We start from the raw sequence: 16,274 nt of genomic DNA on the forward strand, positions 1-16,274 counted from the left end.
TGCCACAGCAAATGGCTGTTGTCCATTTGAGCTACTGTGGAAAACTAGCATAAACTTTATTAACATAGCAGAAGCTGACGTTTGCTCACTAGGGGTTGTTCTAAGTAGACTCATTGGAAGTAACATGACGTTACTTTGTTGTTGTTGTTTAGTCGTGTCCGACTCTTCGTGACCCCATGGACCAGAGCACGCCAGGCACTCCTGTCTTCTGCTGCCTCCCGCAGTCTGGTCAGACTCATGTTTGTAGCGTCGAGAACAATTTCAGTGGTGTCTACCATTTGAATAAAAGGGTGGAATACAAAACAACCCTTAGCTATTTTTTACTGGTCTGAATGTTGAGATCCACCACGCATACTTGAAACTTAAGCAATGCTGCACTTACAAACATGAAGTGAGCCCCCTTTACCTAACAATAATAAAACATGTGCTTTTCAAGATCAGTTTTTCTTCCATCAAACTGATTATGCAACTTCACAATTCTTCAGTGATATTCTCCAATGAACTTTAATGATTAAGACTGACGAGATCCAAGAGCAAGTAGAACCAGAAAGTTCAAAAGCAAAGCTCAAGAGGGAGAACTGTACTTTCCACCATTCCAAATCTAGGGCTAGGTAATGCTGCATTGGGTGGGATTTTCAACACCATTCCACCATGTGTGAGGATTGCCCCTGTTAAAATGGGAACTTGATTTTTTTCTAACAGTTTCCTCTATTTGGAGAGCCTACCTTTCAGCCAAGATTAATCCACAGAAATGTACATTAGTAATAAATGAGTGTTTTCTAGCAGCCTTTCTGGTTGTTGCCTGTTTATAGCAATAAGGTTTTAGGCCCTTCCCTACAGGTTTAGATAAAAAAGAAGATCTGCAACTAGACTTGAGGACTGATTGATGGTGAAGCAGCACATCTGTTGGTCTTAACATTCTGTGCTTTAACTAAGTGTTCTGCAAAAGGATTTAAAGTCTAAAGGCAAGCATGCTGATTGTGCTTTAGCTACATAGGTATGTAGCAGCTCACCTAGAATGATGGCGGGGTTTTTTGCTTTCACACTACCATAAATATTCATAGAGAGCAGGCTAGGGAGGATTAAGTTTGATACATTATACAATAAAGCCATCTATCACCTTCTGTGACAAATATTACACGGGTCTAGAACCTTCACACATGGAATAATATAGCAAAACTACAACAGGTTTGTGGTCTAGTGGGTTCATATAAAAAGGGATACTTGCTTCATGTGACCCACAATCCACACCCTCTTGACTGCACATCTTCAAAGAACGACCACTGTCATTTATCTAGATACAGGTACTTTATTTACAAATATTTAGATAATAGCATTGTTACAATAAATGAGTACAGCAGCCCAAATAAGTCCTGTCACAGAAACAAAGACCTACTGTAACTTATAATTTGGAGGATATAAGGGGGGGGGGGGGTATTGCACCACCAACAAGCTGCAGAAAGTGATTGCCTTTGCCCAAACTTAAAATTGTATATCAACTGGTCATGGTCCCCGGGCAAAAACCCCACATGGTGCAATCCAAGCTGCATCTTTTGTAATACCCATCTATTTTAAGAATCTTAGGTTGGGGGAGAGAAACCTATCCAGAGCCAAACAAAAAGGAAACACACAAAGGGACAGTGTACACATTATCCAAACACTTAAATCATCTGCACATTCCAGTTTTGGCTTTTATTTAACATTGACTGTACAGTATGCTGGTTATCACCCTTTGCTTTTACATAGTTGAACATGGCCTTGCTTAGTGTCTTTACAGGGCTAAAAACAAAAAAAACCTATGCTATATTTGAAGCATTGCAGTCAATATAGTGAAACATAGTGAAACATAGTGAAGCCCAATCAAGCTTAACCCATTTGTTGCCCTCTTTTTCTTTTAAATAGCAGGTTGTTATGGAAGAGTTACCGTACAGTTGAGATTGTTTACATATGTGGTGGCTCCAACCCAAGTAGACAGACAGGTCTGCATATACACAATTGCTCTGAATTACTTCTCTCAAAGTTCTTTGCAACCACAGCATGGAGGAAGAACTGAGGAGGAGCAGAAATTAAGCCTATGTCAACTGTAGTGTCAAATGCCACGGTATGGTTCAAAATCCCTAGAGTGTAAAATGCTTGACGGTCCAGTTGAGAATATATCTTTTCATAAAAGTGTAAGATGTCCAACAGCCCATCCTTCCTATACAATAAGGCAGGAAATGAAGCTGGATTAATGCAAAAAGTCTTCCCAAAGAGAGAGGAAAAGTATATTAGCACACCAGCAATTGCACAAGACCAGGAATATTAAACAAAAGCAGCAATAGGCTGACGACAGTGCCAAGATAGGACAGATACTATTACACTGGGGTAGGTGTTCTTTTGCACTGTGTCAGGAACCAGCTTCCTAAGCACAACCTCCAAATGCCAACACCACGGAATCAAGCCAATGGTCAGTGAACTGCAGTTACTAAAGCTGGGGGTGATGTGGTCATTATTAGGTTGAACTGTACAGACCAATATATTACCTATTCTAGTGCCAGTAAATCAGTTTGTTTTTATTTCATTAAGATCATATACACAGAATGTACTTTTTAAAGTGTTAGCTCTGTTCCTTCAAAATTTATACATATTTACGTTCTGTTAACAAGGGCCACAAAAGGTAAAAATGGTAAGGAGAAGGAAGAGGTGGGTGGCATCAAGCTACAGAGCACAAGCACAAGATAGATACTTGCCATGTGGGAGGCCAAGATGGATGAAGGCTAACACTCCTGCAATGAGTGCTCCCACGCCGCCGCTGCCACCAACAACAACTGCATAATAGGGAATCCTTCCCACTAAAAAAGGAATCTTATGCAGGATCCCACTCTAATCATGTAGGTTGTTTCACAGCAAATCAACTTTTTTTTGTTACTAAAAAGGACAGATCCAGACCACTTGCAGACTGCGAGGAAAGGCTGAAGCTAGTAAAGTTAAATTTTACAAGAGACAAAGCCCTGCAGAAAGAGAAAGAATAATAATAAAAATCATGAGGTCCAACCATCAGTGCTCTGTTTTGTAAATCATGTATTGGTGACACCTATTCACAAGGACTGGGGTGGGGGGAGACTTCTAGATTTACCATGCAGGGAGAGGGTATGACTCTACTTGCCTTTGATAACCTGATTATATCTAAGTTTCTCTTATTTATTTTTTAGCAGTTTAGTGCTGTGTTAAACTGTTGCCTCAGGAGTTTTAATTAAACCCAGTAAGATGGACAGAGGAAACTGAAGCAGCCAAAAGCACTGCTCCTAACAGAGGTGAAAGGTCAGAAACAGAGCCGAGAAGTGAGGTCACTAGCAGCCACAGCCTTCTCTCTGCGGCTGGGGTTCACTGGTTAGTCGGCCACCCTGTGGAGCAGAAGGCTTGTGTTGTACACCAGATTCTGCAGCGTTTAGATCCAGGCTCCCGTCTTGGATGTTCTGATAGATTTTCTTGGCAGCCTCTAGGAATGCATCCTCAACATTCTCTCCTCTGATAAAAGGGAAAGCAGCAATATTAACTTAGAATGTATATAGAAAGCCTGTTGCACAAAGAATTTCACATACCCACCATTAACTATCCAGGAGCAATGTAGCACAGAGCTTCTATCCTTGTTTCCATTCATATTTCATAGGTATTAAGGTTACACAACCCATCTATTTTAGCCGCCTCCACTATGGAAACATCAACGGAACATCTTGCAATGACCATTTTTTGTGCTTCAGATATTCTGCAACAGCAGCCCAAGTGTCCATAGCAGACATCAGGATGGTGTGGATTCCTGCACGCCTTCCTGCCACATGTCCCAACTAACCCCGGATTACTCTTCTCACTTTTACATGGGGCAAGGAAAGCAGATGCAAGAGGATTCTCAGTTGGTACACCCTACTTCAGGTTAATGGAGCCAGCTGAGAATGCCCTGCCTGAAGGACCCCAAACTCCTGTAGCCAATGTTGCCTTTTGCATCTGTTCCATGGAGCACTTCAATTCCACCATGCACTACCTTGCTTTAGAGCAAGAATTTCTAGTTCACAGGGCAGAAATTCCTGAAAAGTTCATGAGTCTAAGATCGCAAAACATCAAATGATTGATAAATTATGTTTAACTTGATGGAGCAAATTGCAGTGAAACTATGGCTCACACACTCCTTCCCTCCTCTCCTCTGGCACAGCCACAGGGAGATTTGAAAGCCTCCTTTTTAAAAAGTAAACCTCAGTTTTAGCACGGCACCCAAACTCTAAACTGCAATTAAGATTAACTATTCCCTGTTTGAAACAAACATGGTTTGAAGATGGTTTGTTTCAATAAAGTGCAGTTAAAATAAAGCACAGTTTGCTTGATACAAAGACAAACGACAGTTAAAAAAATGAAGCAAAAACTTCCACTTTCTTCCTCGAGGCCATGCCAAAAGATGAATGTGTGAGCCCAAAGCTCACTCTAGCTCCTTCCCATCATGATAAACCATGGTTTTTTGTGACATCTGAACACAGCTGTTATATTATCTTTTTTGAATTGCTGTGGTTGGCAACAACAGGGTTGGGGTCAGTCAAACCCCTGAACATGCCAGAATTGCTTCTTACTGTCAACAAGGAACAGAACTCAGATTCCTCGTTTCCCCAACACCAAAGCCACCTTATGGGGCTTAGCTAAGCTTCTATGGATTCACTATAATGTATATTAGTATTCTAATGAGCAAAAGTCAGACATGTGACAGCAATGAACACAGCAACTAATGTGAGGAAGTAGACAGTTAATTAACAACTGAGTGAAGAATTACACTGAAGAAAGGGGTAAGCAATACCTAATGCTTTTCCAGGAAAAGAGCAAGTAGTGACAGCAAGATTGGGAAGGTACCAAGGGGGTATAATTGCACAAGCTACAGAGACTAAAAATCAAAGTACCCCTCAAAGCAGATTATGGATGAATCCACATAAGCAATTTCGGTTTCAAGAAATCAAGACTCAGTACTTACGTTTTAGCACTCGCTTCAAGAAACAGCAATCCTGTTTAGAAACAAAATACAACTTTAGCATAGGCAGGAATAGCAAGTGCCCCATACCAAACCTCACAAGTAAGAGTCCCCAAAGAACTCCAGGGTCAGTAGTTTGCATAGCCAGATCTGTAAGTGAGACAACTCAAGCCCTGAATCGCTGAGGTCTCCCCGCTCCCCAAAACGGCTTCTGGGAGTTACCATGGCCTAGAATCCAACCTATACACTCACAGCACTGGAGTAGCAACACCCACCATTCTCTTCAGCAAACTGTTTGGCTTCTTCATATGTCACATCCCTCTGCGCTTCCAGATCCGCTTTATTTCCTATAAGGATTATCACCTGCATCCGGAATAAGGCACAAAAAGATTGCTGATAAACTGGCAGTGCCTGTTGAAGGCAAGAAGTCAACAGCTGCATGCTAGTCCTACTCCCTAGGCTCCGGCATCCTGCAGCTGCCACTTTAGCCCTCCTGTGACATGCCTGAGTAGAGCTGGTAAAGATAATCCTTTTATGCAAGGCTATACAGATCAGGAAAACCAAAATCAAATGCTGCCAGAACTTCAAGTGTGAATGTTAAGTGACACTTCAACTTCTTATTACTGCAGGGCCATTCAGATTCAAGAAAGGCTATTATGCAATAAAATAGTCACACTAATGAGGAAGTGAACCTGGCTAGCTAGAACTAACTTCTGTGGAGAACAGAACCAAATCAGGAACAGATGTATTCAAATCACTTGATGCTACACAGGGTGGAAGGAAACCAACTTCAACGGCAGAGATAGGGTGGTATTTAGCCTCAAAAAAAAAACCCCCAAACCAAATCCTATGTCTTTCTGTAAAAAAAAAAAAAAAGGTTTAAATCAAGTCTTACTGACTACAGTAGTGATTTAAATCGATTTGATTTAAATCATATCCACCCTGGTTGGCTCTTTCCAACTATTTTTCTTTCTTTTTCTCCTTAATGACTCTTGCCATTACCTTCACACTGTACTCCTTCTGGCAGCAATTATGTTCATTTATAATTTTGGGGAAATTATACTTCATAAGATGACAACCAGCAGCAGCTTATGCAACAGGGTGGCAATTTAGTCTTGTGTTCTGATTTCATGCTTTGGGACAAGGCCTTTTAATCAAAGCCACGACCTTCGCTTTAACAATTTAATCACTGGTAGCAAATTTAAAGCCAGTTCAGTGTGGATGAGCGTTAATGGCACCCTTGATTTCAAACCAACCCCATTTTGATGCATTGATGTAATGGGAAATAAAAAATAAATTAAAAGGTAGCTTTTCCATTTGGCAAGTACTGTAGTAGTTTAAGTGGTAACTTTGTGTCTTTATCAACAAATTGCTACTTATAACACTCTCAACATCTCCCAAAGATATCAAAATAGGTCATATTTGTTTGATTTTAAATGTAAACAACAAAAAGGCAGATGTTCAAAGGGTGTTTGACAGCCCTACATTTAATGCAACCATTTTTAAACAGCCAAACTCACAGTATTTGGATTAGTTAGGTTCCTTGCATCTGTCAGCCAGCTGCTTAGATGGTTATACGTGCTTCTTCTGCAGAAGACAGAAAGGGCAAAACTAAGTACTTATAGGGTCACACCAGCATAATATGTCAGTTTATTTCCTATTACACTTTGAGGATGGTACTGGACACAACAGGAACATGTTACTTCCAATTTAGGCAATTGAATTGAGCTGTTAACAGAATTTCTTGCTTGTTATTCATTTCCCTGATTTTCAAGGGGAAATCTGTTAAGACAAAATGGTGCAAAAATCTCCTCTTAAAGAGCTATTGTCTGGAGGGTGGGGTCGGGGAGAACACTGATCTTGTGCGTCTGGGGAACATACACATATGCCTAAGATACAGAATGGTGAAGTATTGTTTGCTAGGGTTTGCAATGATCTGAAAAACCATTCTCTTCTTTTGTAGGACTAACCAATGTGCCTCATTCCCAAGCTTGCTCTGTATCTTTTCCAAAATTAGAATAGTTAAACTTAGTTTAGAAACCTCTGGTTTCAATTCACCCTACTATAAAGGCAGTAAAATATCAATCCCATAACTAGACTCCATAATTTATTTATTTATTAGCCCAACACGGAGCTGACAAGTACTCCCAACTTCTTGCACTTAGCAACAGGCTTCATGTCCTATTTAAAATAGACTAAAATAGGACTAAAATAGTCATATTTTTTCCATGGGGCATTCTTCACTCAGTTCAGTTCCATGACACCATACAGGAAGCTAGATGCACAGGAGATAGTGATGTATTCCCAAAACCAGATGCTCCTGATGAGCCAATGTGTCTCTGTCCCACTTACTAGCAAAGAACCTTTGGCAAGCTACCAAAGCCCAGAAACTCAACAACCCCAGATACTTGACTTTTAAGAATATTGCTCTTCCTTTTCCAGACTGTTGTTCCTGGGCTAGGCCAAAAAAAGAGAAGTGTTTACAGGTATTACATAACATTAAGGGCTAAGAAAGGAGCAGCTGTTAAAGCCGCAACCTTGGCTAAAGTTCCTCTTAAAATCAAGATAATGACTTGACACTTATATCATCCTGAAAAGATCTAATTAGGTTTGTTTGTTTTTCTAAAAAGTGACCATGCTTTTAAAATCTGTTTTGAGTCACGTGCCCCTTGCAGAAATATCAGCAAAAACAAACAAACAAACAAAGCCTTGGTGCATTATGTTGATAAAGTCGGCAGAAAAGGCCATTCCACCACCAGCACCTTTCTACTGCAGTACTAGAACTTGGGGTCACCTAAAGCAACAAACAGTAGATTCCAGCAGACAAGAGAATAAATACCCTACTTTGTGCATAGCTAACCTCTGGAATTCACTTCCATAAAATGTAGTGACTGCTGCTAGTTTTGAAATGAATTAGCTAAATTTATGGAAGCAGGTCTTTCACAGTGGAGATGGCACCTTCATGTCCAGAGCCGAAATTCCTGGGATTCTGGGAAATATTGCTGGGGCAATAATGACAGAGGGCCACTGTGTTCATGACCTGCCTGTGGGCTTCCCAGAGACATCTGACTGGCCGTTTTTTGAGAGCAAAGATATTGATGAGAAGGAGCCCCCAACTGATCCAGGAGTGTCATTCTAGTCCTATTAAGAGCTAGGAAAGTAGTGAGTTTAACCTCAGCAGCTGATGTATGACTGCTGTAGGTAACATAAGAATGTACTAAGGGTGTCTATAGCACAAGAAGGCCTCTTACCTAGTAATATCGTAGACCATAAGAGCGCCTGCTGCTCCTCTGTAGTAGCTCCTTGTGACAGCCCTGAATCTCTCCTGTCCTGCTGTATCCCAGATCTGCAGCTTAATTTTTTGGCCACTAACTTCAATTATTCTTGTACCAAACTCAACACCAATTGTATGGGGACAATCTGCCATAACTGTTGCCAAAAAGGAGAGAGAGAGACAGAGAGAGAGTCAGGCGACCAGTACTTCCATTTAGAGCTCTCAATAGCAACACTGAGCATGTGCATGTAAAACTGAAAACCTGCTTAATATTAACTTCGGAGTTCATCTCACCCATCCCAATAAAAAGAAAAAGGAAATCTAACTGCTATAAAGTTCTGTACTTCATTAACAAAATTATTATCTTTTTTCTATATAACACTATCCCATCCCCAAGCTGTTCAGTTTCATTTTCTCATCAGGAATGAGAAAGAGACAACTGTCCTGCCAAAAACCACACTAGCTCTTGACCTCCGTTATCTGTTTTGTTCTTAAACAAATTTAAGGTATGCCTTGTTTTTAAAAATTATGGTCAAAGATAGAAAGATAGCTGGACTTTAAGGGCTTTGGTAACTTACAGTCCAGTTAAAACCTACGCCTAAGCTGGGAAAAGTAATACTGGACCTAACTGCTGACCAGGCAGTCAATCTTAAGTAAACCAGCACAAGGCACATAAGGGAGTCATGTGGCCTCAAGGGAATGTAGAAGCTTTGTCAACCCATGATGCTCTTCCAACCCCAGTTAAGACAGAAACTGAAAATAGTGTCCAACTGTAATAGTGGCACATTAAACAATTTTGCTAAGTGTCTTTGCCTCAGCCATGCTGGACCACTCTCACAAATAGAGCCAGGCAGATCAAAGACACAAGAAAAGCCCAAATCAACTTGTGCAAGGAGGAGAGAGAAGAGGCATGCTGTGGATTACCATCTAAAATCACTTGAAGGTCAATATGTGAAGAGACTTACATTTCTTTTCTGTAAACTGGTGGAGCAAGCAAGACTTTCCTACACCCATGTCCCCTACGGGACAGGGCGGAGGGAGGGGGGGAGAAAAGAAAGAAACAAGTCTTAGTAACAAGCCATGTACTATTATCACTGTGCTTGAAACTTAGTATCACAGAAGATGACTGTGCAATAATGTGTCATTCACACAGGGCCGGCCCAAAACATTTTGGCACCTGAGGATCACCTAAACATGCATCCTCCCGACTGCCTTACTAGGACATTTTCCACATCGGTATAGCGCGTTTGTACAACACCAAGCACTCACCAGCCCTCAGCCAGCATGATCAATGGTCAGGGATGATATGACACTGAACAGCCAGTGTGATATAGTGGCCAGAGTGATGGACTAGGTCCTGGGAGAGCAGAATTCAAACCCCCACTCAGACATGAAGCTCAATGGGTGGCCTTGGGCCTGTCTCTCTCTCTTCTCTCCGTCTCCTCCTCCCCCACCCCTAAACCTACTTCACAGGACGGCTGTGAGGATTATATGAGGAAGAGGAGAATCTGTGTACACCACCTTGAGCTCATGGGATAAAAAGGTGAAGCATAAATCCAATAAATACTGTATTGAATGCACCATCAAATCTAATGTGTGTCCTAAACGTAATTTGGCAAAAAAATGTGTGCATTAGACTCAAGTAAATATTGCCCAGATCTACTGACCACCAAAACCATATTGACTTGCAGAGAGGGGGTGCCTCCTTTTTTACAGCCCCCATCCTGCCACCCCTGTGACCCAGAGGCTCCTTCACCGCCTGGGCATGCTGAGGACTAGACATGTGGCTGGCACGCTCTCCCGCCGGCCACCTTACCTGCCCAGAAGCCCGCCTTCTCTTCCTCCTCCTCTGCTTCTCCATCACCAACCACAGCCTGGACCCCTCAGGAAACCACACAGCAAAGTCGCCCTGCCCTACCCAGTGGGATTCACTGCAGCCTCCTGCGCAACAGCATCCACTTCCGCTTCCCTCCAACAGAGGAAGCTGCCAGGCTGACTCAGCTGATCCCGCAGAAGGGCCCTGGAGTGTGGCAGTGCAAAGCAGGAGAGCAGGCATGCACCAAGAAAACAGGCCCCACAGTGGCAGCTCGCCTTTCTCTCTCTCGCAGTGTGGAAGTGCTGGGCCCCACCTGTGTAGAGGAGCTGAGGCAGGTGGGAACCACGCTTTGGCTCGGCTCGCTGACAAAAAGGGTATGGGGGGCTTTTCCCTCGTGGCGCTTTCACTGAGGGAGAGAGGGGTTTGCTTACTATCCCCCTCTGCCTTGCTTTAGGGTGCTCAATAGAAACCTCCCCAGGAGCTGAGGAAAACAGTAACAGTTATTTCCCATCCCCACACACTAACTCAGTGGGTTACACAGCCCACTTAATTGCAGAGAAAGTCCCAGATCTACTTCTGAGTAGGTAAATCAGGATCATCACTATGCACTGTTGTAATTACTTGAGTCTAATGCACCATCGAATCTAATGCGCATCCTAATTTTCACAATGTAATTTGGCAAAGGTATGCTTTAGACTCAAGTAAATACGTAGCCCAGCAACATTTGAAATATGCAATCCAATGGAGGCAGCAACCAAGCCAAAAATTAAGGGAATGGGCTGGAGGGGTGGGCAGAGGAAAGTCAAGAGAGTGTAGAAATGGGTGCGTAAGGAAGGAGGAGGAGGAGGAGGCAAGGTGGAAGACACTGCTCCACAAGGTGGGTCCTCATAGTCGCTGTGTAATGCAGCGGCAATAACGGAGCAGTAGCTTGCTGATTTCCAGGTGCTCAGTGAACAGGCTAGCTGCTCTCATACATAAGTTATGAAAGTAGCAAGCCTGTTCGCCATGGCCGTCCAGAAAGGCCTTGGTGGCACTTGGAAGAGGAAGAGGACGAAGAGAAGCCCCTGCCTTGCTGCAACTTTATACAGCAACTATGGCAACCCCACCATGTAAAAAGCAGCAGCAGGGCAGTGGCTGCAGCTGTGACTCTTCAAAACCACTTCTCTCAAGTGCCATCCAAGGCAGGTGCCTCACCTCACATTACTGAAGGGCCAGCTCTGTGTTCTACAGTCTACTGATGAATAATCTCTGTACACCAGTTGCTTGTAACACTTCACAAGTAAGAATTATAAAAGTAAATTTTAAAAAATGAAACGGAAAGCACTGCTACAGCACTGCAACAGACAGCACTAGAACTATTAACCTCAGCATCTAGTGCAAATGTTTCTCCCCTCCATTCCTTCCACATTTTATAAGACAGAGGATTTTTTTATTATCCTGCACTTCCTCCAAAGAGTTCAAGGCTATGAACACTCATCCATTTTCATCCTGACTGCCACTCTGCTGTCAGAGTTGAGTTGAAGAGGGAGAAACCCAGAGTCACACAGAGAGCTTACAACCAGGACGGGCGCTGAACCTAGGCCTCTCCCAAGTCTAAGACTGGCTTGTTAAACATTAATACAAGATCAGCTACTTTAAGAATAGCAGCGAGTAGTCCAGCAACTAGTACACAGACACTTTAGTTCTTCCTCACTCAGAAGTAACCTAAGCCAAGTCTAGCATGAGGAATGAACAAAATATTTAAGGCTTGGTGTAAACAGCACATAAGCCATGTTGCAAGTTTAGGGCCCAATGACATATACAATGTCAACTATAAACTCTCCCCTGCTTTATACCACCATATGACTATCTGTAGGCCGATGGGTCATTGTGTGCCAAGCACTGAGCAAATCACAGCACAAGAAGCCACAGCAACTAAATGAAGGGAAATGGCCCGGAGCAACCTTCTCAGTCTCTACTTCATGACTATCAAGCATGAAGTTTTACAGGTGCTCTTACAGGTGCACTGTGAGAAAAAGCTTTGTGCAACAGGAATTCCTTGCCCAACATGGCATATCCCCAAATGAAGTTTACAGTGAGCTTTGCAGAGGCTGCATAGCCTACAGTCCTGCTTCTGCAGGCTAAGCCCCTCAGAGCAGTTTAAAACAACCAATCACAGCCATGAACTTAGTATTGCTTAACTCTGTATCTTTGAAGGCGGCTGTCATTAACTGAAATACACTGGGCATTTCATAGTTAACTGGTCGCCAGTTAATTTCAGGGCCCAATTCAAGGTGCTCACATTGGTGTTTAAATGACTTAGGCCACAAACGCCTGAAAGACCAACCCCTTTCCTCTAGATCCTCTTGGGTGTTAGGCTAGGCAGAGAGGGTCTTCTTGGTAGCTCTACCACCCTCAGAAAGTGTGGGGAGTAGTGGCCCACGGCAGGCTTTTTCTGCGACTGCCCCTAAATTGAGGAATTCCCTCCAAGTAAAAGCACATCCAGCACCATCATGATACAGCTTCAGCCATATGCTGGCAGATGTCTTTACCCTGGCGTTTGACATCAAAGATATTTTTTAGGACTTGTCCTATTTTTCTAATTCAAAATTGTTTTAACCAATTGTAGTAATCTATTTTTGTAACCCGCCCTGATGGTGAAGGATCAGTGAGAAATCAAATCAGTAATAGCAATATATGTATTATCATTGTTTCTTCTCCTGGAATCCAATGCGGGTTGGAAATTTTCTTCACAAATGCTTTGTTTCACAAGGACTATCATTTGATTTCCACCACCACCCACCCCGTGAAGCTGAGACTTCGTTCTTCCTTCAATCAGCAAGACAGTGATACCAAGAGCATATCAACAATTCAAAACAATTTTTAAAGGAAATACAAAAGTAATAAAAATTTCAACAATCCAGTAAGTATTACAACAGATATTTCAAAGTAAAAAATACAAAATTAATGCAAGGAAGACAATTTTTAAAGTAACAAAAGAAGACTGAGCTGCTTCCATTTTTAAGCAAAGGTTGCAAGCTACAGTTTTCTTATCTGCAGTTCTAAATAGATATAGCAATTCTTTTCATACTGCCTCCTTAGCTGCTCTTTTGGAAAGGAAGTACAGAGAGATTACTGGCCTATCAGAACACCAAAGCATGCTAACAGTAGTTCAACCCTCTAACAAAAACTTACCCACCAAGTAAAACAAATGATACATACAAAGACCTGGTTTATATTTATACTTACCAATAATGATGTACTTAAAGATGTAGGAATAGTTGTAAGGTGCAGTTGCCATGGTGGCACTAGAAAAAAAAAGAGAGAGGATGTTATCACATACTGCGTCAGTGGTTCCCAATTAGCTAATTACTGAGGACCCCCTATTTTTCAAAAGTCAAGCCACAGACAATCTACTTTTGAAGATTTTGATAACTCTATGGTAGTTACCTCTACAAAGCAGTGTTTTCAACAAAATGTGGGGTAGCCCCTAATAAGCAAAGGATTTTAGGTATACTAAAAAACAGACTAGGGCCAAGCAATGTCTGGTTTTCATTATTATTATTATATCTCAGCAGCTAAACATCACAATATTCCAAAATATCACAATGTCTGAAATTGGAGATCAGGCACAGGGATGAGAGGAGAAGTCATGGGGATCAGGTGGTAGAGCTGGGGAATATCAGCTTTTCAACACTGTGGTGTATCGCCAGCCAAACATCGCAGTTTGGTGATATACCACAATGCTGAAAAAACAATATGCATTGGCCTCTACCTGCAAGACACCAGGTGAAACTTCCTCAGCTCTCACCTCAGGAGCTGAGGCAGTTTCACCCAGGCTCATGGCCTGGAACAATGCAGCTTGTTTGTGCTGCTCAGCCGGGGGGAGGGAACGCCCCCCCCCCCAGCTGAGACAGCCCTGGAGCTTCGGGGCTCCTTTAACTGCTCATTGCAGAGAGCGGCAATTGTGCTCCCCTCAGGTGAGCAGTTTCACAGAGCTGCCAACTTGTGGGAGCCAGCAACGGACTGGAGGCTCCTTAAATGCGTGACTGAGGCAAAGGCAGCTGAACATTCTTCAGTCTAGCAGTTTAAAGATGCAGAGGGAGGAACAAGTTGTATTGTATTGGTGCCTCACCAATACAGCTTGTTTCCCCTCTCCATCATATGAGTGGGATGGCGGGTTTACTCAGCGATCTACTGCTGGTAAAACTGCTGCTGCTCCCAAGTCCCTCTGCTAGCAGCACCTGCTGGAGGAAGGAACTTTGGGCTCCCTCCAGCGGACGCTGCTAGCAGAGGGACTCAGGAGCAGTAGCAGTTTCACCAGTGATATACCAATGAGTAAAGCCGACATCGCAGTCTGCTCCTCGTACCGGTCCTGGGCAAGGCACAATGACTTCTGCCACAGAGCCAGGCTCTGATGAAGGAGCCTGCAGTGGGGTGCCTGTTTGCGCCCCCTCTCAAAATCGTGCCTGGAACCACGGACTCCACAGATCCCCCACACTGCATCTCTGTGATCAGCTGCCCTGTTTTCCCTCAGCGTGGGGAAAGGAAGCTCAGATCAGCAGCGTTATCGGCTGAGATCCTCGTGTAATATGGGCAGTGCCTTGAAATCAGTTGCTCTGCTCTCCCTCGTGCAAGGAGCGATATATTGCTGCGTATTGCCAGATCAAAATCACTACTGCGGTGTGATTTCAAAACAGATTTTGACCAATATATTGCAAAATCACACAGTGGTAAAACAGACCATAAAATTTGTGATATTACCATGCAAAAATGACAAAAAAATTAGTTGGGGGAGAGGCAAGGGATGTGGCCACAGACCCCTTGGATGTATTCTGCAGACCACCAGGGGTCCCCAGACCCCCTAACTGGGAACCACTGCACTAAGCCATTACCACCAATTCCCAAATTACAGTGGTACCTCAGGTTAAGTACTTAATTCATTCCAAAGGTCTGTTCTTAACCTGAAACTGTTCTTAACCTGAAGCACCACTTTAGCTAATGGGGCCTCCAGCTGCCGCCGCACCGCCGGATCAAAATTTCTGTTCTCATCCTGAAGCAAAGTTCTTAACCCGAGGTACTATTTCTGAAGTTAGCGGAGTCTGTAACATGAAGCATATGTAACCCGAGGTACCACTGTATATGTTTAATAGTGCAGCAGACTTAAGGTAAAGAACTACAAAATCTCAAGGTGACCGAATCCAGTTCTGCTCACATATGTTCCTAGATAAAGTTTCAAACACAGATTACAAGAGTTTGAACTTAAAAGTCATTTTTACTCCTAAAATGCTGAAATATTTTTCTCTGATTACCATACTCACAGCCTTCCATAAATGTTATCACAATTTGAGGAATGGGGGAATTTTGGCCATCCAGATGTCATTGGACTATAAAAGTCCCATCATTCCTGACCACTGTCAGTGCAGTGTGGGGTTGATGGAAGACGAAGTCCAACAACATCTATAGCATCCCAGGTTCCCCATCCCTGCTCAAATCCAGCACAAATAATCTGCAAGTGGTGGTGATGGGGAGCATATTAGCCTCTTGCAAAACCCAAAGTTGCAAGGGACACTTGGGATCCACAGTTGTGAGGTAACCCCTTTAGGGGAAAAACACTAACAGTGCAACAGTTTTTTATTCTGAACACTTAACGCTTCTGAACAATCAGTAACAGCCCCAGGAATACTATAGCACTCAATGATTTGAAGACCCAGGCTGCACAGAAGGTAAAAAGAACATTAGCAGTCACTCACCACAGCCTGCTAACATCTGCCTATCAGAGATAGGATGAACAGTCACATCCAAGCTGTAATGATATTTTGCAGACAAAATGGTAAACATTTTCTCTGTCATCACTGCTCCAACTTCCATTTCCACAGTGATGGCACAGACTTCCACCACCACTGTTCTTTCCAAACAAAAGTGTTCTGCACTGTTCTGCACATTATTTTTAAAAGAGTTGATCCACAGCATAGGTGCTGCACTCTACATTTTACTCCAGTCTAGATTCTACTCTGCACATTTAGTTTTTGGCCTGTATCAACTGTAGCAGCCTTGCAAATAATCCATAACATTTACTAGCTTGACCATCTAAATATCTCTATGGTAGGCACTTATAAACTACATGAGAGATCAACTTTTTCAAAAGCTTCTCACAGTCCAGCCACAGGCAAGCAACTTTTAACACCTCAGGCAACCAAATAAACAGCTATTTTACAAGG

General features: G+C 42.8%; 1 protein-coding gene across 1 annotated transcript in view; it reads right to left on the reverse strand.

Moving 5' to 3' along the window:
* Positions 1–1,289: 1,289 nt before the first annotated feature.
* RAB14 (RAB14, member RAS oncogene family) overlaps positions 1,290–16,274 on the reverse strand; it is a 35,062-nt gene continuing 20,077 nt past the window's right edge. The window contains exons 2-8 of the mRNA XM_080991023.1: positions 13,303–13,361; positions 9,224–9,277; positions 8,236–8,413; positions 6,505–6,571; positions 5,260–5,347; positions 4,988–5,018; positions 1,290–3,507 (exon numbers count right to left, since the gene is read on the reverse strand). Of these exons, the coding sequence (XP_080847149.1) occupies positions 3,330–3,507; positions 4,988–5,018; positions 5,260–5,347; positions 6,505–6,571; positions 8,236–8,413; positions 9,224–9,277; positions 13,303–13,354 (648 nt within the window). The 5' untranslated portion in view covers positions 13,355–13,361 and the 3' untranslated portion in view covers positions 1,290–3,329. The remainder of the gene's footprint in view (positions 3,508–4,987; positions 5,019–5,259; positions 5,348–6,504; positions 6,572–8,235; positions 8,414–9,223; positions 9,278–13,302; positions 13,362–16,274) is intronic.

Source organism: Podarcis pityusensis, assembly GCF_964106645.2.
Source record: "Podarcis pityusensis genome assembly, chromosome: Z".
NCBI lineage: Eukaryota > Metazoa > Chordata > Lepidosauria > Squamata > Lacertidae > Podarcis > Podarcis pityusensis.